The sequence below is a fragment of the Lissotriton helveticus genome, chromosome 3_2 (genome assembly GCF_964261635.1).
Source record: "Lissotriton helveticus chromosome 3_2, aLisHel1.1, whole genome shotgun sequence".
NCBI classification, from domain to species: Eukaryota; Metazoa; Chordata; class Amphibia; order Caudata; family Salamandridae; genus Lissotriton; species Lissotriton helveticus.
In genome coordinates, this window is record NC_136062.1 from 119,544,880 (window position 1) to 119,572,690 (window position 27,811).

Genomic DNA, 27,811 nt, shown 5'->3' on the forward strand with positions numbered 1-27,811 from the left:
CGACGCAAGACGACCCGACAGACCTACGACGCCGCCGCCCTCAACGCACTCAATGCCGGCGGGAACCCCGCCTGCTGCCGAGCCGCCCCGAAACGCTTCCACGGACCCTTCACCTGCACAACCTGCAAGTTCACCTGCCTCCGAACATGCACCGCGCCCGCCAAGCCAAACCCCAACAGCAACCTCAAATGCATCCTGCTCAACACCCGCTCCGTCCACAGACACGCCATCGAACTCTGGAACCTGCTCGACACTACATCACCAGACGTCGCGTTCCTCACTGAAACTTGGATGAACGCCTCCTCTGCCCCTGACATCGCCATCGCCATCCCGGATGGATACAAGATCATCAGGAAGGACCGCGTCAACCAGACTGGGGGAGGCATCGCCATCGTCCACAAGAACACCGTCCGCATCACAACCGACGCCGAATACACCTACGCCGCCGCCGAACACCTCCACTTCCAGATTCACACCGACCCAAAGACGACCCTCAGAGGCACCCTCATCTACAGACCCCCGGGACCACGCACACAATTCAGCGAAGACATTGCAGACCTCATCAGCCCGCACGCCCTCCCCTCTGCCGACTACATCCTCCTAGGGGACCTCAACTTCCACCTGGAGAACAACAAGGACCGCAACACCGTCCCCCTGCTGGACGACCTCGCCAACCTCGGACTCATGCAACTGGTCAACACCCCCACCCACTACGCCAGCCACACGCTTGACCCCGTCTTCTCATCCAGCAAGCACATCGCCTTCTGCCACTCCGCCGGACTTCACTGGACCGACCACAGCTGCATCCACTTCAGCTTCAGAAAAACCACAACCCACCACCACCCGCAACAGGTCCCTCACAGAAGCTGGAGCAAGATCACCGCCGACCAGCTCACCACCTCCCTCGGCCAGAACCCACCTGCGAGCACACCGGACCCCAACGAAGCAGCCCGCAACTTCGCGCAGTGGCTAAACGCCTGCGCCGACGACCTCGCACCACTGAAGAACCCTCCCAGCAAACCCAGAAGCAATAAGGCCCCCTGGTTCACCGACGAACTCAAGGACTCCAAGAAGACCTGACGTACCCTCGAGAAAGCCTGGCTCCTCGACCGGACCACTGACAACATGACCGCCCTCAAACACGCGACCCGCAAGCACCACCAGCTCATCCGCACCACCAAGAAGAAATCACTGAAGGATCGACTGGACAACAACGCCCACGACGGCAAGGAACTCTTCAGCATCGTCAAGGAGTTCTCCAACCCCAGCACCGGCAACAACGACATCACCCCTTCACAAGATCTCTGCGACTCCCTCGCCTCATTCTTCCACCGCAAGATCGCCGACATACACAACAGCTTCGGCGCACCATCCTCACACCCAACCGTCGAACAAACGCACCCCACCGCCACCCTCCGCACCTGGACCGCAGTGACCACCGAAGACACAGCCCGCACGATGAACACCATCCACTCTGGATCTCCAACTGACCCCTGCCCCCACTACGTCTTCAACAAGGCCGACTCCACCATCGCACCCCAACTCCGAGACGTCATCGACACCTCCTTCGACACCGCCACCTTCCCGGAGAGCTGGAAGCATGCCGAGCTCAGCGCCCTACTGAAGAAACCAACAGCGGACCCCACCGACCTCAAAAACTTCCGCCCCATCTCGCTCCTCCCTTTTCCGGCCAAAGTCATCGAGAAGATCGCCAACAGACAGCTTGCCGCCTTCCTCGAGACGAATGGATCCCTCGACCCCTCGCAGTCCGGTTTCAGAGCCAACCACAGCACCGAGACCGCCCTCATCGCAGCCACCAACGACATCCGAGCCCTTCTCGACAACGGGGAAACAGCGGCATTCATCCTCCTGTACCTCTCCGCCGCATTCGACACGGTCTGCCACCGCACCCTAGTCCATCGCCTCAGCAACACCGGCATCCGAGAGAAGGCATTGAAGTGGATCACCTCGTTCCTCGCTGGAAGAACACAAAGAGTCCGCCTCCCCCCGTTTCACTCCGTGGCCACCGAAGTCATCTGCGGCGTCCCGCAAGGATCATCACTCAGCCCCACCCTCTTCAACGTCTACATGAGACCCCTCGCAACCATCGCACGCCAACACAACCTCAACATCATCTCCTACGCCGACGACACCCAGCTGATCCTCTCCCTCACCAGAGACCCCGACACCGCCAGAACCAGCCTCCACGAAGGGATGAAAGACGTCGCCGAGTGGATGAAGAACAGCCGCCTGAAACTGAACTCAGACAAGACGGAAGTCCTCATCCTTGGACCATCACCCTCCGCCTGGAACGACTACTGGTGGCCCCCAGCCCTGGGCACCGCCCCCAAGCCGACAGACCACGCACGCAACCTGGGCTTCATCCTGGACTCCTCCCTCTCGATGACCAGACAAGTCAACGCCGTCTCCTCTTCATGCTTCCACACCCTCTGCATGCTCCGCAAGATCTTCTGATGGATCCCGATCGAAACCAGGAAGACAGTCACCCAGGCCCTCGTCACCAGCCGGCTGGACTACGGAAACACCCTCTACGCCGGAACCACAGCCAAGCTACAGAAAAGACTACAACGCATCCAGAACGCCTCCGCCCGACTCATCCTGGACATCCCCCGACGCTGCCACATCTCCGGCCACCTGAAGGACCTGCACTGGCTCCCCGTCAACAAGAGGATCACGTTCAGGCTCCTCACCCACGCACACAAGTCTCTCCACAACCTGGGCCCCAAGTACCTCAACGACCGCCTGACCTTCTACACGCCCACCCGCCAGCTACGGTCCGCCAGCCTCACCCTCACCGCCGTACCACGCATCCGAAGAGCCACTGCCGGAGGCAGATCCTTCACCTACCTGGCGGCCAAGACATGGAACTCCCTCCCCATCCACCTTCGGCTGACCCAGGACCACCTCGCCTTCAGGAGACAACTCAAGACCTGGCTGTTCGAGCAGTAGCGGACCCCCTCCCCTAGCGCCTTGAGACCCTTCCGGGTGAGTAGCGCACTATACAAGTGCCATGATTGATTGATTGATTGATTGATTGATTGACACTCTTTCTGTGACAGGCTGCTTTTCAAGAGGAACAGGCAGCAGATGAGCAGACACTTCAAAAAGAAGCACAACCCCAACATAAAACCTCAAAGTCTCAGACCCTAAATTACATTTGATGTCTGGAAATGGACTGTTAGAAGGGTAGTTTGAGACCCCCCAAAAAAGGTCATCTGCCATGCAGCCAGACAGGCTGTGTGAGTCACGGAAACTCTGCAAGACTTCGGCCTGTGACCAGGATTGGGGGCCAGGGCCGCCTAGTCTCCCTTTTGGGCGAGGGGATTTTAGACTTCGCATCTTTATTGTGGTTCTCCCTTAACTGTTTTCAACCCTCCTGTTTTGCTGAGTGTGTTTTTGCTGGCTTTAGGACTATGTGTACTTTACAACTGCTAACCAGTGCTAAAGTGCTTTCTCTTTCAAACGTGGTAGAATTAGTTTACACCCAATTGTCAAATTTAATTTACTCTTATGTCCCTAGCAAAGTGATACTACATGTACCTAGGGACGGTAAATTAAATGCTACTAATGGGCCAGCAGCACTTATTGTGCCACACACCTGGTAGCCCTTTACACATGTCTCTGGCCTGCCAATGTAGCCTGTGTGTGCTGTTGTTAAACTGCCATTTCTACCTTTCAAATTAAGCTTTTTCCAGGCCCAAACCTTCCTTTGCAAAAAAAATAAGTCACTGTAGGGTAGGCCATGAACAACCTAGAGGGTAGAGTGCAACGTATTTAAAAATGTAGACAAGTACTTTAAAACTCTGCATGTCCTGGTAGTGAAAACCTCTACTTTTTTTTTCTTACTACTGCAAGGTCTGCCTACCTTTTCTATAGGATAGCATTGGGTTACCTTATTGCATTTAATAATGGATACTGTTCAATTGGGAGCAGGTAGGCAGGCCAGGTGTGGGGTCTATGGAAAAAGCCCTCTTGAATGGTAAAGTTGGATTTTTAGTCACAATTTCTCGAAGGGACACTCTGGGGGGAGGGGGGGAAAGAGGAGCAGTCACCTACCACATTTGCACACCACAAATGCTCTGCCTGAGCACTTTCACAAAGGGTTTGACACTGATTTTTTTTGTGACACCACACAAGCTCGGGCCAGGAGGGGTGGAAACCTCCTGAAGCTTCTGCTACTTCAAAGTGGGCACCAAGTATATATATTGAACCCGTAGACCCAACTCTTCAGTACACTTCTGGACCTGTGTACTCTGTCACGAAGAAGGACTGCTGTATTGCTTAACTGACTGCCACTATGCTGGACTACTGCTCTGAAGGACTGTTGCCCTGCTATGTTGGCCTGTTGCCCTCTTGCCTGGGGGAGGACTGGACCTGCATCTCTAAACCCAGGTATTTAGGCAGCATTTTCATGAAGAATGTATCATAGGACCTCATCTTTTGTTCTGAGGGTAGCTGAACCACACTGCGTTGAGGCAAATAATGCGTAGTAATGGTGATTCTGTATTGAGTTCGTATGAACACAGTGGATCTTGTTGGGAGGTTACTTACACCATTGTTTTTTTCTTCTTTGCCATCTCCCATAAGGGATAAGAGTTGATCATTTGATTAAGATGTGTAACTGAAAATACAATAGAACATTTAGTGCCAATACTGCAGGATTTTCAATGGGAGTATTTGTACTCTGGAGTTGTGTAAGTTGCAGATGTACCCAATAAAATCATTTAATTGAAAGAACACAGAGAAAATTACTTGCTAAGCACAGAAAACGACTCTAGTTTGTGTCCTTGTTTACAATAAATATTGACATAGAGACCATAAAGATGTTTTAATAACCTTTGTATCTGTGCAATAAATCAGTTTAGTACGCACTGCAGGTTGTAGCCTTAGGCAAAGAAACAATGTTACACCTTTTACTTATTTCAAAGCTTTCTTTAGCTAAGGTTTGAACATACTGACATATGACTCTTTGTTTATCGAGAGAATGATGCTTCTCCAGTGTGTGAGTTACAGGAAAATTGGGATTTTATTACAGAGTAAGAGGCTAGCATTATGCATTACATCTTTTACTCGTCCTGCAGGGCGCTAAGGAGCTTCCCCTTCTGTTTCTGGGCATTACTTGTTTCCATCTGGGCCTCTTCAACTTCGGACACCCGTCTCTCCGCCATGTGTAGGCGCTCGGAGTGCTTGTCCAATCGCTCAGACATGCTGTCCATCCAATAGGCCAGAGAGTCAAATTTGCAATCTATGGTAGACAAGCTTGTCTGCATTGCTGTCAAAATTTGGCGAATATCTCCTTCAGACTCCTGGGCGGTATCATTCTGTCCTTCAGGAGATTTGTCAGCGCCTAGCTCCTTCTGTCTCGACTTGCGCTGCTCAAACTGCACCTTGGGCTGTGATTTGTCCACCTTGCCCATGATCTTTTATTGTCCAGGTCTCACTACAGCTGCCACAAGAGCCCCAGTCGCGCAGCAATCAGTCCACTTCAATAAGGGGCCACAAATCAATCCTGACTATGCACAGCTCAATCCTCAGGGCCAGGAGGGAATCCACTGCTTAGTAGAAGTCAGTTAGAGGGGCACCGCAGGACGTCAAACAGGAGCACACAAGAGGGGGCGAGACCAGCCCATAGGTCATCAAGAGATCACATCAGCTTATAGCGGAACAAATAAAGGGTGTGGGAACTTCCCAGTCTATTTTACTGTGTCAGGCCGTCGAGTACCAATTCCCTCTGTGCAGCAGTACCGTCAAAATATACCTCTCATCTGCCGGACAGCAATTCATGCCCACACTCCCCGACCCCTGGCCGTCCCATCAGGCCTCATCTCAGGATCCGCTGCCAAGCCAGGGGGACCAGTGCTACAGGGCCCAAGCCGCTGCCGCCTCAATAGCTGTAGCAGGGGCGTCTGGGCTCCGGCCACCAGCGGGGTGCTGTCTTCTCCTAGGCCGCCAGCGGCAGTGCACTTGATCGGGGCTAGGCGTCGTCTCGCTCTCCGGGCTGTCCTCCTGAATCTCGCCTAGCCGCTGCCGATCCGGACACGGTGCCCTCCGTAGTTCACTGGCTGGGCGGCGAGCTGGCTCTCGCTCCTTGCAGATGCGAGGTCCCGGCCCGGGGCTTCACTGCCACTGCTCACAAGCCAGCCAAGGCTGTAACGCCCAGCATGGGCCACTCGTCTGTACCCAGCCCGGTCAGCAAGTAACAGCAGTCACTCACTCCATAGTCCGCTGGCACTGCTCACCAGCGGAGGTTGGAACAGGCCACAGGCCTGAGGCTTAAAGGGGTCATAATAAATGTTGCCACTCCAACCTAAGCCATTTTTTGGAAAGTGTTGGGTAGTCAAGTGGTCACATTTACAATTCCACTCCAATCTAAGCAATTTAGGGGAAGGTGTTGGACACTAGAGGGGTCACATTTACTATTCCTATTCTAATCTGGACTATTTAGTGGAAAATGTTGGACACTTAAGTGATCACAATAACTATTCGCAGTCCAATATAAAACCATTTTTTTGAAGGTGTTTAACAGTGATGACAGCTTAATATGTTTAACATTCCATAACATTTTTTATCTAATATTATTAAATGTAGGAAATAATCACAAAAAACATTTTATTTCAACAAATTATAATATGAAAATCTAACAAAATTCTTTAGTAATGGGGGGAGGAGCCAAGCTCGTGTCCGAGATGGCCGCGTTTTAGCTCGGCTCCGTTCGCTTCCTGTCTGGAACGTCTATCCTGTGTTTTATCCTGCCCCGGGAAGTATTCTTTGATAGACTATGGAACTACGACATTTCACAGGCACTTACCGTTTGATCCGTTTGTTCCTGGGTGCCGCGGATCCCGAGCTGCGCCCTTGTCTGCTTCGGGGCCTCCGCAGCGAGCGGGCCTGACACTCCTTGGCGGCGCCCGGGCGGGACGGAGCGCTGTGGCCGGCACTTGGTGGCGGTGTGGGCTCGGTCGGAGAGGCCGATGTGCAATTAGACCGGTAACGGCTATCCGGGCCTGGTCCGGCGGTCCTGCGGCCTGGTGTTGGGGCGCTGCCTTCCATGGACGGGGTTGACCGTATATGTGGCTCGTCTCCCCTTTGTTCTCCGGTCCGGCCATTTTGAGTCCCTCCGCCCGGACTCGGAGAACGGAGCCGGTGGCGTGTGGGGAGCCGGCGACTCGCCTTCTTCTGGTGGCCCCCCTTCCTGCTCTGGTGGTGCCTCTGCTGGTGGTCGGCTGTATCCTGTTTGCCCCGCTGGTGCCCGGACGGGGGTCGGAGTTTGCCGCGGCCCCGCCGGGCTTCTAAGATGGCGGCCGGCCCCATGTCTCTCGGCCTGGCCGAGACTGGCGATGCTGGTCCGCCGCATGGCACGTTTGCTGAATACCGTAAAGGTGATCCTACGCTTGGCGACATCCTCGCCGCCTTGCGCTCCTGGGGCGCTCCCATGGCCGCACCTATCATTGACCTGGAGGAGGATCATTTTGCCGGGCCTGCGGGGCCCCCCTTGGTTGGTGCGGCTTCATCTCTGTTGTGTGCTGCTGGAACTTTCCTGGAGGTCGTGGGCCCGGCGGCCGCCGTCGGAGTGGGTGTACGGATCTCTGCTGCCCGCCTTCATCCTGAGCTCCCCCCTGTGCCGGGGGTCCGCCGGCCGGGTCCCGTCCGGACCGTCCTCGTTGGATCTCCCTTTCCTTTTTTGCCTCGAATGGCCGAACGAAGATCCTGTGATTGCTCCGCCGGATCGGCTTTCCTCATCTTGTCGCCAGAACTGTGCCTGCTTTGCCTGATGTGGTTGCCGTCCCTTCCTGTTCATCCGGGTCGCACTCGATATGGCTTGTGTGGCTTGCCGATCGGACTCCCTGTTATTCACCTCCTGTTTCGCATGATTTGGTTCCTTGTGTGTTGGACGACTACAGCTTGTGATAAACAAGGACAGGGATGAGATGAACTTGCCTCGGTGGACTATCATCTTGCGGTATGGTTGGATGATCCGTTTGTGATTGTATGACTATGTTCGATTCTCCTTCATGTTCCTGGAGTTTATCCTTGTGCTTACTATCTTCCCGTGGGCTCTGAGTATTTTCGGACGGGGGGGAGGGAGCTGATGGGGTTTTGATAATATGGCTCCTCTCCCGTTGTTCCTTCCCTGTTTTCCCTTCTTCTTTTTGTCTTTGTGGTTCTTTCTTACTTATCTCTTCTATATTTCGGGTTCTGATTAGGGCGACAGGCACGCTGCCGGGGGGTAGGCCATAGCCTTCTGCAGGGGTGCAGGGTGGGATGTGCGGGGTGGGGGGGGGGTCTGTTGTGTTGTGTTTTCCCCTCATTCTTTTTGGTTCTATGGCTCTTATGTATCCCCCCTTTTTTCGAGACGCGGTGTCGGTGTGTGGCCCCCTGGGGTGTGTTTGCTAGCATGGGCCTTCTGGTATTCCTGCCGTCACTGTTTACTGCGCATTCATTCCTCCTGTTACCATTAGTTCCATGTACCGGTCTATTCTCGAGTGCTTTGTTAGCCGTGGGGCGCGTACAGTGATGCTGCGTTCTTACTTTTCTCCCCTTTTTTTCCTATGTCTTTCCCCCCCCCCCTTTTTTTTCTCCTCTCCCCCTCTTTTTCTTTCCTTCCCCGGGTTGTTGCAACAGAGGGCTCTTTGTTTTTGCAAGTCTAATTTTAGTTTTGTGTATTATTGTGTGTTTTCGTAGTGGTGGGAGGGCGCTGGGCAGTGGTTGCAATTGCTTATTATTGTGGGACTCACGTTCTGCCTTTACCAAAATGTAACTGTTCTTTTTGAATTTTCCTGTGTTTGATACTTCTGCTTGCTCGCGGCCCACCACGGCCCTCTGGACTTTACGGATTACCATTATTCTGCGACACCCTTTCTTCTATTATAAAATCAACGTTCTCTCATCCTGTTCGTGATGTTTGCTCAGTGGCTTTTTGCCTTTGCTTCTTGTATGGATTGCTGTGATATCCTCTTGGTGCTTCTGTACTGCCTGATATGCCTTTTTCATTGTGGTGGCCGGCCCGATGGGTTGTAGGCCCGTATCTGTGAGCGCTTTCTGTACAATAAAGGTTTTAAAAAAATTCTTTAGTAATAAACTATGTAATAACACAAATAACATTATTTATTAAATTATTAAATATACTTAATATATAATCATTTTCCACCACACATGTTAAAAATCACATTAAAAAGCTCAACAAATAAAAAAAAACCTGCAAAACAATGACTTTAAAAAAAATTGTGCAGCATTGAAAAACCTAACAGTATTCCTATATAAAAATGTACAACACACTTGGCAGCAAAAGTAGTCAAGTAAACATTGAAATTATCATTTATATTCAAATATAAACAATGTATAACAAATTGTTATATAATCTAACATTATTTATTTATTAATACAAGGTTGCGAAAATGTTGCGGAGCCCCCGTGCCCGCAGAACAATGGCTGTGGAGCGTATCCGATATGTCGAGCTGCATCTTCAAGATGGCGGCTACAACCCATCGTGAGTGGCGGCGGCGGCTGCCAAGGGACCTGCGAGGGATCGGAGGGCCGGGCAGACGTACTTGAGAGGTGGACTTGCCACTTTCATGCCTGTGCTGTGTGAGACGGGGCCGCGTGGTAGCTGACTCATGGTGCTGGGCAACGGTAGGCCAGAGGCCATTGCGTGTGTGGCCATGCATCAGGAGTGGGAGTTGTGCCCAATGAGGTTGGGGCTGTCTTGCCCCTTCTCTCTTGCCTCCCCTGCCCCCTTGCTGGGTTGGCACAGATTGGAGCCTTGAGATTGCAGCCTAGGCTGGTCTTGACCTCCGGAAGCACACTGGCAGTGCGATGGCTGATAGCTGCTGATCCCTTTTACTCTTCTTCAGTGCAGGATGGCTGCGGTTCCCACAGATGACAGTTCGTTTCCCTCAAAGATGTGAAGAAGTGGAGGGGGGGTTGATGGTTTAAGATACTTACTGTCCACTGACATCAAACAAAAACTCAAACAACTCAATCTTCAAAATATGCCTCTTTTCCCAGCAAAATCAAAAGTGATTTTTAACTATAAAACATACCTATTTAAAACGCCTCAGCAGGCCTGGGGATGAGCAGCGGAAAGGAAGGACCGCCGTGGTGCTCCTGAGCCTAGAATGGCCGTAGAATGACAGCAGAGGGGTCCATATCACCTTGAGACTAATTCAGTTAATAAAGGTCCTTTGTAAAGTGCTCAGCTGAGGAGTACCGGCGCACGAAAGCAGAGACTGAAGAGCGAGAACGGGGGATCATATCTATATTTTGGTTGAAGAGCCAGTATTTTTTCCTTTTTTTCCCTAAAACAGTGCTTGGACTCGGCCATGCGAAGTTCGAAAGGCAAGGGGTTCCAAAGTTTTGCCACCTGGGAGGCGGTGCACTAGATCTCACACGTGCAGCAGATGTGGCCTCCAGGCTCTCCGGATTCTGGTTCACAGCAGGGAGATGCTGGAAGCGGGGGTGGACGACCGCAGCTCAGGCACAGCAGATTGATTGGGTACCCCGGATTGACTACCCTGCGGGCCGGCTGAGTGACCCATCGGTCCGACGCCCCTTTCTCGAGGAGACCGATGCAGCTGATGAGCTACACTAACCGAGAAACACAATGAGACATTATGGCAGACTCTAGGCATGATATCCTGAAATTGAAGAGTTCCTCAATATATACACTTTTTTTGTTTCTTAATGGATTAGGTTAGGTTAAGAGTGACCGATGCTTCGGGGTTAGAAGTATGGGGTTGGGGAGTTGGGTTATAGGCGGGAGGCAATGTTTGTTGAAACAAGTTACTATAATGTACACAGTTCAGAGGCTGCAACCAGACCCATTGTTATCACCTCCCCAATCTAGCCTTACCCACACACTAACCGACATCACGCCCTGATTTTCCAGATCATATTTCAATCTCATGTCCTAGAATGTTAATGGATTACTAGACCGCATTAAGCACTCTTCCATCCTCTGACATGCCAAGCTTCACCAACCTGCTGTTACAAGAAACACACTTGATGGACGTTCACTGTCCTTTTCGTAAGAGATTTGGGTGCGACTGAGATTACCACTCCGGGTTAACCCGGGGCTCCACAGGAGTGGCCATCCTGCTGCATAAGGATTCCCATTGGTAATCACAACTACCCACGCAGAACCCAACAGTAGATTTATCGGGGTGGAGGGCTCTCTGGAAGGCCAACTCTATAAGTTTGCATCCGTATATGTCCCCAATCAAGCTCTTCCTCTGCACCAAGTTCCTTGACCGTTGTGCTATCGGCCTTCCAAATGGGTACCACTGTAGTTGGTGGAGACTTCAATGCAGGTCTGTACCTGGAGGCAGACTCTACTGGCATTCCCAGTCCGGAACGCAGTGCCTGAGCATGCCCTCTGTCTCTAATGTAAGTACTTACTATAAACAGATACTCTGGTCATGCCAAAGCATGCACAGAGTATCTGTTTACAGCATGCATGTGGCTCGTGGTCACAGTCTCATGACCCTATGAACTCGAGTCACATGCCTGCGTTACTTCACAGGCTGCAAGCAACACCCTTTCCCAACATGTCACCAGCGATGAGTTGTGAAAGGGTGTTGCTTGCAGCCTGTGAAAGTGATTGACGGGCAGTCCTGGTAAGACTGGGCTTATGCCTTAGATGCCTGGGACTACTTGTCAATATGACTCTGCTGCGTCATGAATGGGAGGTCTCTTCAGAATCACGAACATTGCAGGCCAGGGTTTGTGCTAGGTCAGGCCTTAGCTTATATAGGGATTGTTTTGGTTGTTGTAAAAGGGAAATGCTGAGGGACACATGCTCACTAGAGCATGTGTCCCACTTAAAAGGGCCTGCCCCATCACAGCAAGTGCGAGAGGCAGCCAGGCTCTTAAGCAGCACTTTCCATTGCTTAAAACCCTTATTTAATAAAACAAAAACAAGCAATTTATGTGGATAATAATTGCTATTTGCAATTACCATCCACATAACGTAAACAACGTCATGAGTGGCGCCCTCTAGTGGCAGTAGCTGCTGGTCACCTGTGTGGTTTTCTTGTGCTGGAGAGAGGCGCTCCACCTCAGTTGGGATCATAAGTTGACGTTGATGACCCCACTATGGCAATGAACTTGGTTGCATCATATAGCAGGATTGGAAGTATTTAAAAAATGGGACACATTAGGCATTACTTCCACCGCGGCAAGTGCCGTTTGCTGTGGAGGGTGGTTTCCGACTTTGGCACGCCCCCTGAGGGTGTCACACTTCCGCCAGAGGCAGGGACGGTGCCTATTTAGTCAGCTCCACATTCTCTCGCGCAGCGGATGCGCGCGGCGGGTAGCCGGCGGGTCGCCGAAGGCTCGCCTAAGGCGAGCCCGTCTGTGCCCGTCTGTGCCGGGCCGTAGCCAGACGGCAGGAGTACTGGTTGGTAAGCATAGTAAATGGCCCCTTACATGCGAGAGGCGCTACTCGCCCTCCGCGGCAAGGGTGTCTGCATAACCCATCTCTGGCACCCTGGTACCCTAAGTTTGTGGTGTACGCATTGTGGTTTTGAGGCCACTGAGGTCCCCAAACCCCCCACCCCCAGTCCCTACCCTCATACCAGAAAAAATTGAAAATCTAAAGATTTTCAGCCTAACCTGCAGGTCTTTGGTCAAGCATCATGAAGACTTCTTTGAACTTCTTGCAGACCAAACTCCTGACGTTTTATGTCTAACTGAGACTTGGTTAGTTGATGAGTCAGGGGTTATTCCAGCACTGGCCCTTCCCCCAGGCTATTCTATTTGTGTTCAGAATAGGCTCAAGGGGAGGGGAGGGGGACTGGCTGTAATCCTTAAATCAAGTTTCTCCTGTACCCTTTCCCCTGCTAATATCGCTGATTGCGAAAGTGCTTTATTTAAGGTCAGGATCTCTGACACTTTTACTCTCACGGGCCTTCTGATATACCGCCCCGCTGGGCCAGCAAGCACTTTTCAAGAATCCCTGGCCTCGACTATCTCGACCTTAATCCCTCAGTCAGCCAACCTTAGCGTTCTGGGGGACTTAAACCTTCATCTTGAGTGTCTCGACTCCCCGGTTATACTGACCCTCCCGGGTGACCTGGAGGCTTGCCAACTAGCTCAGCTGGTCAAGGGGCCCTCGCATTCAGCAGGTCACCTGCTGGATCCCGTCTTTTCCAACATTCAGGACATTACTGTCTACACTCCCCTTCCTTTAAGCTGGTCGGACCACTTTCTCATCAATATTTCTATCAGGATACCAGCTGGCCCTAGGCTAATCCCCTCCCCCCCCCCCTTTGGAGACGTCCTTGGCACAAACTTGACGTTGAACTTCGAATCCAGACTTAAAGCCTCACGTCTGGAATGGCCTAGCAATCTGGAGGAGGCTGATGAAGTCTATAGGGAATGGATTGTTGACTCACTGGATCACTTAATTCCCAAGAAAATGTCAAGGCCCAAACGTGAACAGGCCCACTCATGGTAGTCTGAGGCACTCGCAAGTGAAAAGAAACACTGTAAAGTCCTCGAACGCAAGTGGAGGCGTTCATATGACCTTCTAGCAAAAGCCAACTACAGATCTGCCACCAAAGCCTATTATAAGCAGATAAAGAAGGCTAAAGTCATTCACTACACTAATCTGATTAATTCCAGTTCGAAAACCATCTTTTCCCTGATAAAGGATTTGTCCAAAAACCCTGAGGCAACTGAACATGCAATAGTCTCCAATGCACAGTGCGAAGAGCTAGCTTGCTTTTTTGTAGAAAAAGTCAAAGGCATCTACAACGCCTTAAACTCTAGCGTATCTGCCCTGCCCCCGGTGAAACAACAGTTTCATCCGTACTCTCCCACTCCCTTCTATCTTTTCCACTACTCTCTCAGATCGATCTAGAGCTTCTGGCCGCTAAAGTTAAGTCCGGGTCACCAGATGACCCGGTCAAACCTGAGGCGTTCGGACTATATCATGACTCCATTCTGCTGGAGGCACCTGAGCTGATTAATCGATCTCTCCAATTAGCCACGGTTCCCAGCTCCTGGAAGCATGCCAAGGTGGTCCCCTTGTTAAAAAAGCCCAACTTGAACCCCTCACGGCCGGACAGCTATAGGCCTATCTCTCTACTACCGTATCTGGCCAAGGTGACGGAATCCCACGTGAACGCTGCCCTGACCAGGTATTTGGAGACTAATGATATTCTGGCCGAATCCAAAATGGCTTTAGAACTAATCACAGCACGGAGTCGGCCCTCCTGGCAGTCACTGAACAGCTGAGGGTGGCACAAGATCTGGGAAATACTTCTGCCCTTATCCTGCTGCATCTGAGTGCTGCCTTCGACACGGTCTCCCACAGGATTTTGCTCAAACGTCTTGGGGAGATCGGGGTCGGGGGCGTCGCCCTGGACTGGTTTGCGTCATTCCTATCTGACCGCTCCTTCCAGGTGCACGCCCCTCCGTACTCGTCCAGCAGGTTCCCCCTCAGCTGTGGGTCCCTCAGGGGTCAGCTCTCAGCCCTACGCTGTTTAATGTGTATGTCCGCCCCTTGGCTATGTTAGCCAGAGAATGGGAAATTCAATTAACATCATATGCTGACGACACGCAGCTTATCTTCACCTTTTCCAACAATGCTGAGTCAGACCGAGCTAAATTCGGTGAAGATCTAATGGCCATCGCCAGCTGGCTGTCAGAGAATTGCCTTCAACTCAATGCATCTAAAACTGAGGTGCTCATAATCGCTCGGGATCCACAGAAGTGGGATGAGCACTGGTGGCCCCCTCCATTAGGCCTGTCCCCGACCCCGAAACAGGAAGTAAAAAATCTAGGGGTCCTGTTGGACAATGCTCTAGCTCTGGACTCCCATGCAAAAAGAGTGGCAGGTACATGCTATGGGCGTTTACGCTCCCTTAAGCCTATCCTGGGATTCTTTGAGCCTTCCACCCGGCAGATAATAGTACAATCCATGGTCCTTTCACATCTGGACTATTGCAACGTCCTCCTGCTAGACTCCAATCTGACGGTCATTAAAAGACTGCAGAGGGCTCAGAATGCGGCAGCTCGCACTCTGCTTGCCCTGGCGAAATACTGCTCAGTCTCACAGGCTCTAGCCCGGTTGCATTGGCTGCCTGTAAAAGAGAGAATCCAATTTAAAACCCTCTGCCTTGCTCATAAAATTCTCTACGGACATGGCCCCCAAATACTGCAGGGACTCTGCACTTTCTACACCCCTATGCGTGCTCTCCGGTCTGCAGATCTTTATCTTGCATGCACCACTAGGGTTCGCAGTAGCAGAGCGGGAGGACGCTCATTCAAGCACAAGGCTCCTTTACTCTGGAATTCTATTCCATTACAGGCACGGTCTACTACGACTCATCAGCTTTTCCGCAAATTAATCAAAACCTGGCTATTTTCTTCCATCTAATCAGCCCTAGCATCGGTTACCCTCCATCTTTCTACTCTCCCTTACGTGTCTGCCTTATCACATATGTCCGCGAGCGCTGGGACGCCCCGTTGCTGGGGTAGCCATGCGCAATACAAAATCACTTAACATAACCTGTGGACATTCCAGGATATACAGACTCTATACAAACAACCCACACCCAGTTTCACAAATACTTGCAATTATGTCACACCCTTGCAGCTAACATTTCCCCGGACCCTGATGTTACAGAGGTCAGCCCCCTGGAGGTAAATGTTGACCATGGGTGCTATATCCCAGATCTGCCAGTCCTTGATAGTAAACTCCCCAAACCGGTTTGCCATCATAATAATAAATAATAGTTACATTTGTAAAGCGCCTGGTTACACTGAGACCAGTGTGTCCCCGCGCTACGGTAACAATGCAAACAGCAGCTGCAGCAGCCATAAACAGGCAATAATTTAAGAAGCCGGAAATAAATGTGTCTTCAGACCTTTCCTAAAGATGTATTTAGAACACTCTAGCCGGAGTGCCTGAGAAAGCGAATTCCACAACTGGGCTGCAAGATGACAAACCCATCCTGGCTCTTTTAATTTTGGGGACATGCACCCTACCTGTTCCATAGGACCTTAGCAGTCTAGTAGGTGCATAAGGAGTTAGAACACCATGCAAGTATGTGGGTCCTTTTCTCTGTAAAATTCAATTGCTCACACACAAAGCCTTGAATTTCACTCTTTCCTGATAGGGAGCCAGTGCAAAGAAACCAGCACACTTGTCGCTGAAGCACTCTTAGGGAGCATGAGGATTAATCTTGCTGCTGTATTCTGAATACATTGCAAGCGCCGCAGGCATCTGACAGTAGCACCCAGGTACAGAATATTGCCGTAGTCCAGGCGAGGTGTTACTAGCGCGTGAACAAGAATTTTCCTGGATTCCGTGGGGAGGGCGTCAAGGGTTTTCCGAAGTTTCCTCAGAATACCAAAGCAGGCGCCTGCCACCCGCCCGATGTGGTAGTCGAAGGACAACTTATTATCCACCCAAATCCCGAGATTCTTAGCTTGTTCACAAGGTATGGGGGTCGGGCCCAGTGACTGGGGCCACCACGATGAGGACCATACTGATGGAGCCTTGCCTATCACCAGCACCTCAGTTTTACTCCCATTCAGCCTCAGGCAGTTGTTTGCCATCCAGTCCGCCAGTTCTTGAAGGCAGGATACAAAATTGGAGACCGCACCGGCCTGGGCCCGGGTCAAAGAGACCACCAGCTGGGTGTCATCAGCATAGGACAGGGCATTAATCCCAAATTTATCTGAGATTTTAGCCATGCTGAGATCAGATGTGGAAAGCATGGCTTGGGGAACTGGATGAAGCGGAGTGGAGGGAAGTTAGTAAGGCCCTTTGAGAACGTTTCATATATGCTTGCCTCTGATTCAGCTCAGTTATCCACACTCAACTTACATGACCCACCAGTGACTCCGCGCAGCAGGTAGATACACCCAAACTTCCCCTGACATGGATTGTTACCACGTGGTCTGGACTTGTACCATGAGGACTCCATAATGGTAGAAGATGGCATTGGAACTTTTGCTTGTGCTTGGTAGGCCTCTGGACCTCACCCTTAGACCTACTGAAGACCTGGGTGGTCCACGTCCGGAGCGTACATTCATTGGGGTTGCCACATTGGTAGCCAAGTGAGGCATTGCCCGATGATGGAAATTCCAGCAGCATCCTCGTTTGCGGGGTTGCGGGCGGGGGTGGACTGGTGTGCCTAACAAAAAAACATATCTGCACGGCAAGGGGCTCTCTGCACAAACCTGGGAAGTGGTGGGAATACTATGGTATGGATACCATTTACTGAATATAGTCTACTATAATTTTCGCAACAATAATAATCGCAACCGATGATTATTATTGTATTTGTGTTTGGAAAATAACGTTAGTTTATACAAAAAATGTAATCCTTTTCTAAATTGTTGTGGGATTTTTCAAGTGTTGTGACTTTTACTTTATTACTGTTTGAGTACTTTACTTTCTTTAAGTTAAGCCTGACTGCTCCATGCCAAGCTACCAGAGGGGTGAGTGCAAGCTAATTTGGGGGTTTAGTTCTGACTTCACCCTAACAAGGATTGTTGTTCCTGCCTGAGCAGGGTTCCACACTTCTCAACCAGAAACCCACTTTCTTACAACGTAGAAGTATGAGTTGTTATATTATCTCTGTCTGGTTAGTTTGGTGCATTTTTCTTGTGCGTGGATGGTCAAGGGTAGTAATGCATTAGGGTAAATTTATATATTTTTCATGCTTTATAACTGATAAATGCTGGCTGGCTCGTAAACATAATACAAGGACTCCACCTCTGCAAAATATTCTATAGATAATGGATAATTTAGTATTTATTTTTTCTGTTTTTTTATTAAAAGAGGGAGCAACAGGAAATATTTTCAAGACCAGTTTCGACGTGCGTTAACCTATATGATGATGAAGATGAACAAATCAGGTAAAATGTGTTCTCTTTTACCGGCATGCATTGTTTAACGAATGGCATCACTGTTGTGCTATAATTATCTTTTATAACATCTGTCAGTATGATGTGCTTCGATGCTGTCTTGTGGCTCTCGCCAGTAATAGCGCACTTACTTATTATGATGCTCAGTGCTTTGCCTTCCTGCTAGACTTATCTTTTTTTGTGGTTGTTAAAAATGTTGGAATGATTGTGTAAAGAGAAATAAAAGAGAACCTAACTCCACCTGAGGACTGCATGAAGAATTTAGTATCCTGCCTTTTTTTAGCCTAGGGCTTGAATGTACCATACATTTGCCTGCATTGGTGAGACTCTCTATATTACAATCATCATTGTACACCTCCATATGCATTACTGCAACACTGCATAATGACCTATCCTACATTACCAAGTTTAAAGCTATTGCCAGGGAATCAAACTGGCCTGGTTTAAGAGTCATCAAAACGAGCTAAAGTATGTACCAAAGGGTTGATCTAGTTCAAGTAAAGAGGCCAGATTATTTTCTGACCTGGTTGCTGTAATCAGGGATGTGGAATTGCTATAGCCCGACGCCCAGGACATACTGTTTGAGGTCAAGGGCAACAAGTTTTAATGTGTATTTTGTCCTTGGGACAAGTAGGCCCAACCCCCTGCAGCACAAACCCTTTGGCTGCCAGTCTGCAGTGCCCCATTAAGGGCCAGGGAAGGGCAATGCCTGCAGTTAAGTTATTTTTTGTGTGTATTTGTTAATGCTGTTCAAACTTGTATTTATGGTTCATTAATTTAAAGCCTTTATTATTCAGCAGTGCAGTAAGTAAATTTAAATTCTGACTGCAATACTGACAGTGGTTCCAGTATAGAAGTGTGTCCACATGGTTTCAAAGTTTAGCAATGTGAGGCTATGCATAATGCTGCCAGAATGTTCTCTGATTAGATGCCAATATTTGCAGAAGCTTGAAAGCAAGATTTTTTTTTTTTTTTTTTTTTAAACCTTTATTGACATTTCACAGTTACAGTCAAAGTCCGTCAGACGGCACGGTTAAGCAAGGTTACAGAGGTAATACAGTCAAACAATGTAAATCAGGATCAAAGCAATAGTACACCTCACAGTATCGATGCGCAACTCAGGAGAGCCGAATGGAACAAGGTCGCAGGATCAGAAAGGTTTGTGGTTTTTTTTTTTTTTTTTAAATGAAGAAAGCAGGATCGGATATCACACAGTTAAACATCGCCAACACTAGGGTTACACTTGAGACAGGATATTTACGGCAGGACCATCATAGGCAGGGTATGCATAGCAAAACGTACAATCAGGATATTCGACAAACAAGTCAGACCCCTGCCCAAACAGTACCCGCCCGCCACGTAATTAAGCTGTAGAACAGAGACCCCTGTACTGAACTAGAGAAACGCGCAGTGAATTGCCTAGAATCAGACCCTCAAAAAAAGGGAAAAGAAGGAAGAAAAAGGAAAAGAAAAGCCGAAATAACAACATGAAAAGGAAGGCCATGGAACTAAAAAACGAGTCAAAAACAATACCCCACCCCCATCCCCCCACCCTGCACCACTGCATACGGTCACGGCCCACCCCCCTATCAGAGTGCCTGTCGCCCAGAGTCTAAACCCGAAATATAGAAAGAAAGAGGCCAAGAAGAAAGAGAAAGACAATATCCAACACGAAGTAAAAAGAAAAGAGAAGAAAATGATCGAAAACCCCACAGAAGGGAAAAGAATCTAGGGGGGTCCCTAACACAGGCACCCCACCCCCCGGCCCCGCACCCCTGCAATAATACTGTGATGAATAAGGAAATACAAAAAACCATAAGCAGGGTCAAAATCAATTATACAGCCCACCCCCGCAAGCTAACCAGGCAATATGGAAAACTCTCCATGCTAGGGAAAAAGGAGCCAAGTGTCGTTGTTGTACATACAATTTGCCGGCCCGAATAGAAACATGGCACAAAGTTACCAGAGAGAAAGCACAAGTGAAACAGCACAGTGAGCGGGCATGCCAACGCAAAAGGAGCAGAATGTCCTGCAATGTTCCAAGAAGCCGCACCGTCAGGGGCGCCGCCGCCATTTTGCGTCTGCTTTCCAAGCACATTAGATAGGAAAACCAGGACGGCCATTTCGTAGTTGCAAAGCTCGACATCAGGAAAAGCAAATAAAAGGATAATGTATCAAATGAGATCAGCGGACTCTCCGAGCATCCGACGTAGGCTTATGAAAAAGTGTCAAGTAGGCAGTCAATGAAGAGCATACAAGAAGTGATACTAGCGCAAACATTCTCCCACGTCGCCAAGAAAAACGGAGCAGGGTCCCACCACCAAACATGTGCAATAAAGGTCCGAGCAAAGGCTGCACGGGCAAAGTCTCGCACTCAAAATGCCCGCGACGATGTGTCTCTCCGTTCTGGCGGTGTCCGGCGCCCCCCGCAGTAATCCAATTCCAGCTCCTCCCTTTCAGCGCACGGGGGACATCCACTCCACTCCCCAGCCTTCACCGCGTGCACTTCCAACACATACTGTGGGCTCAACCGTACAAATCACCACTCGTCGGGGGGACCCCAAATCCCAGCGCCGCCAAAGCAAGTGTCATGGCCGCACGCCCCAAGCCCGATAAAAGGGGGAGAGGGAGTCGGCAGTCCCATGCACTACCCATTAGTGTCTGTGCTCCACTGCAAGGCAGCCCCTTGCAGGTCAGGCAGCACGCCATCCAAGCAGCCAGCAACAAGTAGGGGTCGAAGAAGTCCATTAAGGAGAGGAAGGGGGGGGGGGGGGGGCACCAAACCGGCGCGAAAAGCAGCGTACGTTCTGTCCTCCCGGTGCATGGGTAGCGCTGGAGCCAAGTCCACAGGGGCGGGCTGACCTGTTCAATTGTGGGGCGGTTCCTTCTGAAGCTCTGCATCCGACGTTGTGGATCTCGCTGGCGGCGGCGCAATCACGCCAGGGCCCGGCTGGGAGTCGCTCACAGGCCAGGAACAGAAATAGCCGTAACTCCGCTCCCGAGGCGCGGAAAGCGCTCGGAGGCGAACACATCCACTCGGCACCCCCTCCGACACACGAAAGCTCCGATGTTGTGCGTGGCAGACGGGAAATTCAGGCGGCGGGAGAGGAGAGCCGGCGGAGCCGGGCACTCGTGCGACCATCTTGGCCGCCGGCCCGGCACCGCCCCCTTGAAAGCAAGATTACTGATCCTTTGCTTTCAATATAAAATGTTCCTAAAAAATGAAAGTAGGGAAAAAAATATTTTGCTAAACTACTGTACATTTTCAGGTACCAATTCTTTGCAGCATCATTTAGTAAAATATGTTGATGCATGCTAGTATTTACCAAAAATATTCCTTTTGGAAAATCAGTGTAACCAGTTTCAATAAGATTATGGGAAACATAAAAATAAACAAGCATTGGCAAAGCCAGTAGGTCTGAAATTGGTGGTCAGTTTTTTAGTTTTGGCAATGCGTAACTTGTTTTGGCATGGTTTTTGTAAAACCTTATCGATTTGAGATCTGCCGGGCCCTCACCATTATAACAAACATTGGCAAAAGCAAAAATTATTTTTGGTCTCAAAAAAGCACGCGCTGCCACATTGGTTATTGGCGCTGAACAAAACTACTTTGTGTGCCGATATGCTCCCTGTGAAAGGTGCAGAATTCGGTCACTCACAGTGAAGCCAGCTGATACAGAGAGAGACAATTTTAATAAACACAAAAGGTCATGGTTAACGCCAGACTAAATTATTAAAGAAAGTCTCAAAAGTGCACCCTTATTATATGTCCTTGAAATAAGTGCAGCTATATGGCTTTCGTGAATTCACAAGAATTTACAGTAGTAGGGCAATAAATTGTACTCCTAGTAAATATTTGTGAACTGAATTTTAGCATGAGCAAATATGCATGTGTAGATTTGCTCATGCGATAACCTGATTGTTTGCAAGTTCATTTTCCCTCCAACCACTGTTTCCCCAACTCTGGAACGTGGTTTACGCTTGCCATTATCAGGAGTAAATTTCCAACATTTCTCAGTATGGGGAAATATTAGAGAAGAGTTGCTGAACACCCTTAAAACATGCACGTTAGTAGGTTTGCACAGACTCAAAAGGGCATTCCAACCCTGGAACTATGGCTTACCAATACCTTCAGTCCCAGTATGAAGATCTGCCGAAACGTGGCAACATAAAGGGATTGCTAGTATTCAAACACTACTGTGGTATGAGCCTTGGCATTATCCAAGAGGCTATATAAGAGCTCTTATATAATGAGATTGCTGCCATAATTTGTCACCCAACTACATGGCACCAAAGGGACAAGTGGATTTTGTTACAGGACAAGTAGATTTATGAAGCAACCTGCCCCATGGACAAGTAGATATTTTAATAAATTCCACACCCCTGTGTAATGCTTCGAATTGATAGTCAAACAAAAAAAATAGAGAACAACGAAAAGAAGCGCCAGCAATCTTTCGACCTCCTTTCTACACTGCCCTTCACTCATCCCTGCCATCTGAAGAAACGTCTGATTAACAAGAATAACCCATAAAGATGATTATCACTCTAGGTTCTATTTCTAAAAAAGCAGATTAAGAAAGATGGGATTTTGAATGTATTATATATAATGTAATAAAGGTCATCTAATAGGAAACTACCAAAATTATCTTGGGAAACAAATCCACTCCCCTTTAAATAACAATATCTTATATGGGATTATTTTATCTGCTAATGACGTGTGTTCAGAGTAAGGTGTAAGCAATTTTTGACTGGCATGGTACAACATCTGTCTGAGAAAGCCCCTGTTTTGTGGGATATGCAAATTGCAAAAGCATTGCAATTGTATTCTTTTTGTCAACCCTCCTTTCATATCTAAAGAAAGTGAAGACTTTTTGGGCTACCACGCTAATGCAGCCTTTTTGACCTTAAAACAAATGTTTATACCTGTACTTCTTAAATCCAACCAGATAACTCAAAACCATTTGTTGTAGAGACCGGTTCTTCTGATAATGTATTTGGTTTTGCTGTATTCCAATAAAATCCTTTGGGTGAAGAACATGCTATGGCTTTTCTCTGAAGAAAACTTGATCAATCAGAAAATAATTCTGTTTTGAAGAAGGAATTATTGGAAATAAGAGATTCTTTTCTGGAACGGTGGCACCTATTCTTGGGATCCCAGTACAAAATAGTGGCCACTCAAATCTAAATGTTCTCAGCAACTGGAGTGTAAGAATAGTTAACAAGCCAGGTGCACGAATATCTTTTTACAGTGTGTTTTTTGTATAACCTACTTTCCTGGAACCCAAAATATAGTAGGCAAGTCATTGTCTAAAAATCATCAGAACGAAATCTATTCTCACAAACAAAGGGATACTTCATCATATGGCATTATTTTGCTACAGTCCCTCTTTTCTGACTGAAATAAAACAAAAGACCTTTGCTTTGATGTAAGTCGATACACAGGCATTACCAATAGATTGGTAAAGTATTTATTGGGTATGGAGGATCTCGGGAAAACACCAGACCAAGGTGGATCAGCTCTGCTTATTCTTATCGATTTGAGTGCAGCCTTCAATACCGTCTCCCACTTGATCCTGAAACACAGGTTTGAGTCTTTAGGAATTATGGGCGATGTCCAGAAAGGAGTACATCCATTTTAATACAACAGAAGCTTTCAGGTCGGGGAAGGGCCCTGCTGGTTGGAGGTCCATCAGCTCAAATGTGGAGTACCCCAGGTGTGTGTGTGTGTGTGTGTGTGGGGGTTTATGTATGTATGTACGTATGTATGTATGTATGTATGTATATATCTCCCCTCTGGCTGACGTTATTTGTTCAGCTGGGTTAACAATGGTGTTGTATGCCTACAACACCCAGGTTGTTGTTTCTTTGGTACCTAACAGCCATACTGTGGCACATCTGTCCACTTACTTGAAGCAAGTCAACAAATGGATGACCAATAGTTGCCTCAAGCTAAATGGTGACAAGATGGACGTCATGGTGGTTGGGAACAACTCTTATCCAGTATTGGTGTATCTTTCATAGATTCACATGCCTGAATCATTCCCCATCGTCGTAGTAGGAGTCCCATGGTACAAATAACATAGCAGTAAGTAGTGAAAAAATATAGGCAGATCGATGCAAACATGCATTATATAGCCTATTAGTCTCTTTTTGTAAAAAGGACCAAACTGAAAACCACAACCAATCCGAGACCAGCACCATGTAGAACCTTCCCAAGAGAGGCTGAGTTCCTCAGATTTTCACCGCACTTCGTTGTGTAAGGGAGTCTATCTGATACTTCATCAGGATAATGTCAGATTCTAAAGGATTATTCAGACCTTACCAGTCCTGTAGAAAGAAGAATGCTCACATTGATGATGCCCACAAAGACTGTATTTACTGCCTTTATCCAAAGCATGAAGGAAGGCACTGTAAGATCTGCCGCACTTTCCCTACTAAAACCTTAAGGGATAGGGAAGGATGGCTTTTATTATGGTTGAAAAAGAAGAATGACGCCTTCTCAGATTTAGAAAGTGATATTTCCTCTAAGTCTCATAAGAGACAGAGGTCACCTGAGGGTCAGCCTGAGGAGTAAAGGAAACAACCTAAAACCACTCACATGGCGAAAGAATCCCTTGATCAGGAGAAAAAACAGTCTCCTCAGGGATTTCATCCCCTCAGTCTGCAGGTCCTTCAAAAGCCAAATCTGCTAAGAAAACCTCCTCAGATTTTACAGCCTTACCTGCTACTTCCACGACTTCAACTATGTCATCTTCCAGACCGTCAACGATGACGACTTATTTTGATTCATTTATTTATTTATTTATTTATTTTAAAGGTTTTATATAGCGCTGGCTAGACCCGTAGGTATCAGAGCGCTTTACATGAGTATCAGACCATAATTGCAGGTTACATTGTTACAAAAGGTTACACAGTATTTAGAGCCTGGCAACATAGAGACAAGTAAGGTCGAGACAAACAAAAAGGACATATACGTAAGGGAAAAAGCAGGCAAGGGGAGATATTCAGGAGAGGAGGGAGTAAGAGCAGGGGAAGTAGAGAGAATGGAGGAGGGGAAGAGGAGGGGAGGGTGATAGAACACAGCATGGAAAGAGGGGGGGGAGGTGACGGGGACACAAACCGGTAGACGAGTCAGAGCTGCGTCCAAAGTCAAGTAAACTGTGATCCCAGGGGAAGTGGTATAATTTCCCCATCTCTGTTGCAAGAGGCTCCCTAAACGCAGTGGACTCGCTCAGAGGGGGTCTCTGAGACTCCAAGTCCCACATACTGGATCCTTCCCCCAAAAAGGGGAGAGGGAGTGCTTTGGCAAGGGGTGCCATGCCATACCCCAACTGGGAATGGCTTCCTTGGCGCTGTGGACTCACACCGGGTTCGCTGAGACTCCAATATATAAATATTGGATCTTTCCCCAACAAGGGGAGAAGGAGTGCTTAGTCAAAGGGTACAAAAGGACAAGGGGACTAGGCGGTGTAGCGGGCAAGGGGAAAAATTCAGGAGAGAGGGGATAGGAGCAAAGGAAGTAGACAATGAGAGAACGTGCTAAATGGGAACAGATATATAGATAGGAGACCAGGAAAAAGCATAGTTACAGATATACGATGGGGGGGTGGGCGAGACAGGGAGACGGGGAGAAAAATTGTGCCCAGAGTCTGGCTGGGTAGGTGACGGTCAGGGGATGAGCCAAGGCCGATCTCCTCAATAGCTGAACAGAGCAGCTCCACCGGGCGTCGGACATAGTGCTCGTGCTCCGCTGTCAGGGTGGAAAACAGGAGTACTCCGAGATACTCAGATTTGGGTGGAGGGGGGAGAAACCATGGTCCAAATGAATTCCAGACGCCATCATGAGGTCAGACAGTCCTGGTTGGTTAAATGTCACTTGCATACACTGGCGTACAACTGCATTCAATAGCTTTTTATATCACATCTCTGCGGTAGGAGCCGCCATTTAAGGTGTCAGCATCAGGGTCAGGCAAGTCAGGTAGGACGGGTCGGTGGCCTTTAGCAGTACAGCACAGCGTTCATTCATAGAGGAATGTCAAATGTTTATGTAACTTTTCTCTGTGAGACCGCTTTGCGATGTCTACTATCAGGCTTGTATTGCGGTAACTTCAAAAACACAGTAAATCACGCTGCTCGCATCCGATTCTGAGAGAGATCAGGTCGCAATGATGCTCCGTCCGCTGCCCGGGGCCACCCAGCGCACACACCCTCACGATGATAGCACCCAGCCGCCAGAGGTCTGCCTGCCAGCGACCAGGCAAATGTTTTCACTCAGCTCCTCTCCTGACGTTGTGTAGACCCGAGGTGCGGTAGTCCGAAAGACACCGAGCAGCTATGTTGCTCCTGGTCTGAACATCTGCACTTCTCTCACACGGATCGTGGTAACAGGCTCATCCGGTCTCCCCCACACCAAGGGGGAAAGCAGGGTGCACCGGCACTCCGCCCCGACTCGCACAGTCCAACAATGCACACACTGCCAGCAATGCACACAATGCCCAGGAGAGACCTCCGCTGTTTTAGATCTGCCAAGCAGTTTCCAAGGAGAATCTGGCCATTTAGCGCTGACACCGTCCTTCCCAGCTCCGCGGCAACCTCGCCAGCGCCGCAGCCCAACACGAAGGATGTTCCCTTCTTGGGCGGTATGTGGACCAGCCCTAGGGAGCCCCCCTTGGTTGCGGTGTATTAAAGGATCTATCTCGTCGACATTGCCTTGATCGTCGACTACACCTCTGTTGTGGAGGGCATCCAAAGCTAAAACCTCGACGTCGACTGCACCGTCGCCGAGCAAGAATTTGTTGTCGCGAAAACCATCACCGATGATATCGCCATCAACACCATCGTCGACGGCACAGACGTCGACGACTAAACCATCGTCGACGGAAGAGACGTCCACAATGTCACCACCGTCGACTATGACATCATCAGCGGCAATATTACCACCGTCAACGACTGATCCGTTGACGACGAAGATTTCACCAGCAGTTATGTATGCCCCTTTTTCAACGCCAGTCTTGCAGAGGGCGCGCATGGAGTTTAAAACCCCAAAGATTTCACCTCTGCCTCCCAGCAATCTTCTAGATGTTGAAGATACTGATGACGAGGAGGGTCAATTTGGATCGGCTTATAGCCCCTCACAACTGAATGTTAGGGGTCAGGAGGATGATGACTATGCGGAGGAGGAGCACTACTACCAACAGTATGAAGCTCCTCCTGCTCATTATAGACAATATAGATACATGGAGCAGCCTGTGCAACAACCTCCTCCATTCCCACCTGCATTACTACTAAACCTTCAGAGTATGCTGCCGGACTACAGAAAGAGGTTACCTCCTCAAGAACAGGAAACTGTAGTACCTCCACCACAGCCAGCGGCTCCACCACCGTTACCGCCTCCTGTCATGCCAACTCATATTATCCCTCTCCCTTCACAAGAGGAGGGAGAGGAGCAAGAAGGGGAGATTCCAGACCCTTCGACACCCGCGGGCGAATGGGATGATTACGTAGTGCCAACTCCACCTCATCGCCCTTCGGATTCACCTCCTGAAGATATAGGAGGTTTCCATAATATTATGGACAGGGCTGCTGTTAGGTTCCACCTACCAACTGTTGTACATCAGGAAGACTGCTTTATGTATGACTTTAAGGAACAATACAGAAAACGTTTGAGGTCAATACCGATCATCGATCACATTTGGCAGGAAGGGGTGAAAGTGATGAAAACACCAGCCTCTCTAATCCCTGTACTGCCGAGACTGGATAAAAAATATAGAGCCCCTGAGGGCTCTCCTCTTTGTCTAACAGGTCACCCTAAGGTGATTCTGTAATCTCTCAGGTGGCTCAGCGGCGCTCTAAGAATCCGTCCGCTCCCATTACCTTAGCACCTGATAAGGACGGTAGACGACTTGACACC

At 49.1% G+C, this 27,811-nt stretch overlaps 1 protein-coding gene across 1 annotated transcript in view; it reads left to right on the plus strand.

Annotated features, from left to right (window-relative positions):
• The window catches only part of TEX9 (testis expressed 9), a 573,374-nt gene that overhangs the window by 65,492 nt on the left and 480,071 nt on the right, over positions 1-27,811 (plus strand). The window contains exon 4 of the mRNA XM_078684880.1: positions 17,816-17,892. Coding sequence (XP_078541006.1) covers positions 17,816-17,892 — 77 coding nt within the window. The remainder of the gene's footprint in view (positions 1-17,815; positions 17,893-27,811) is intronic.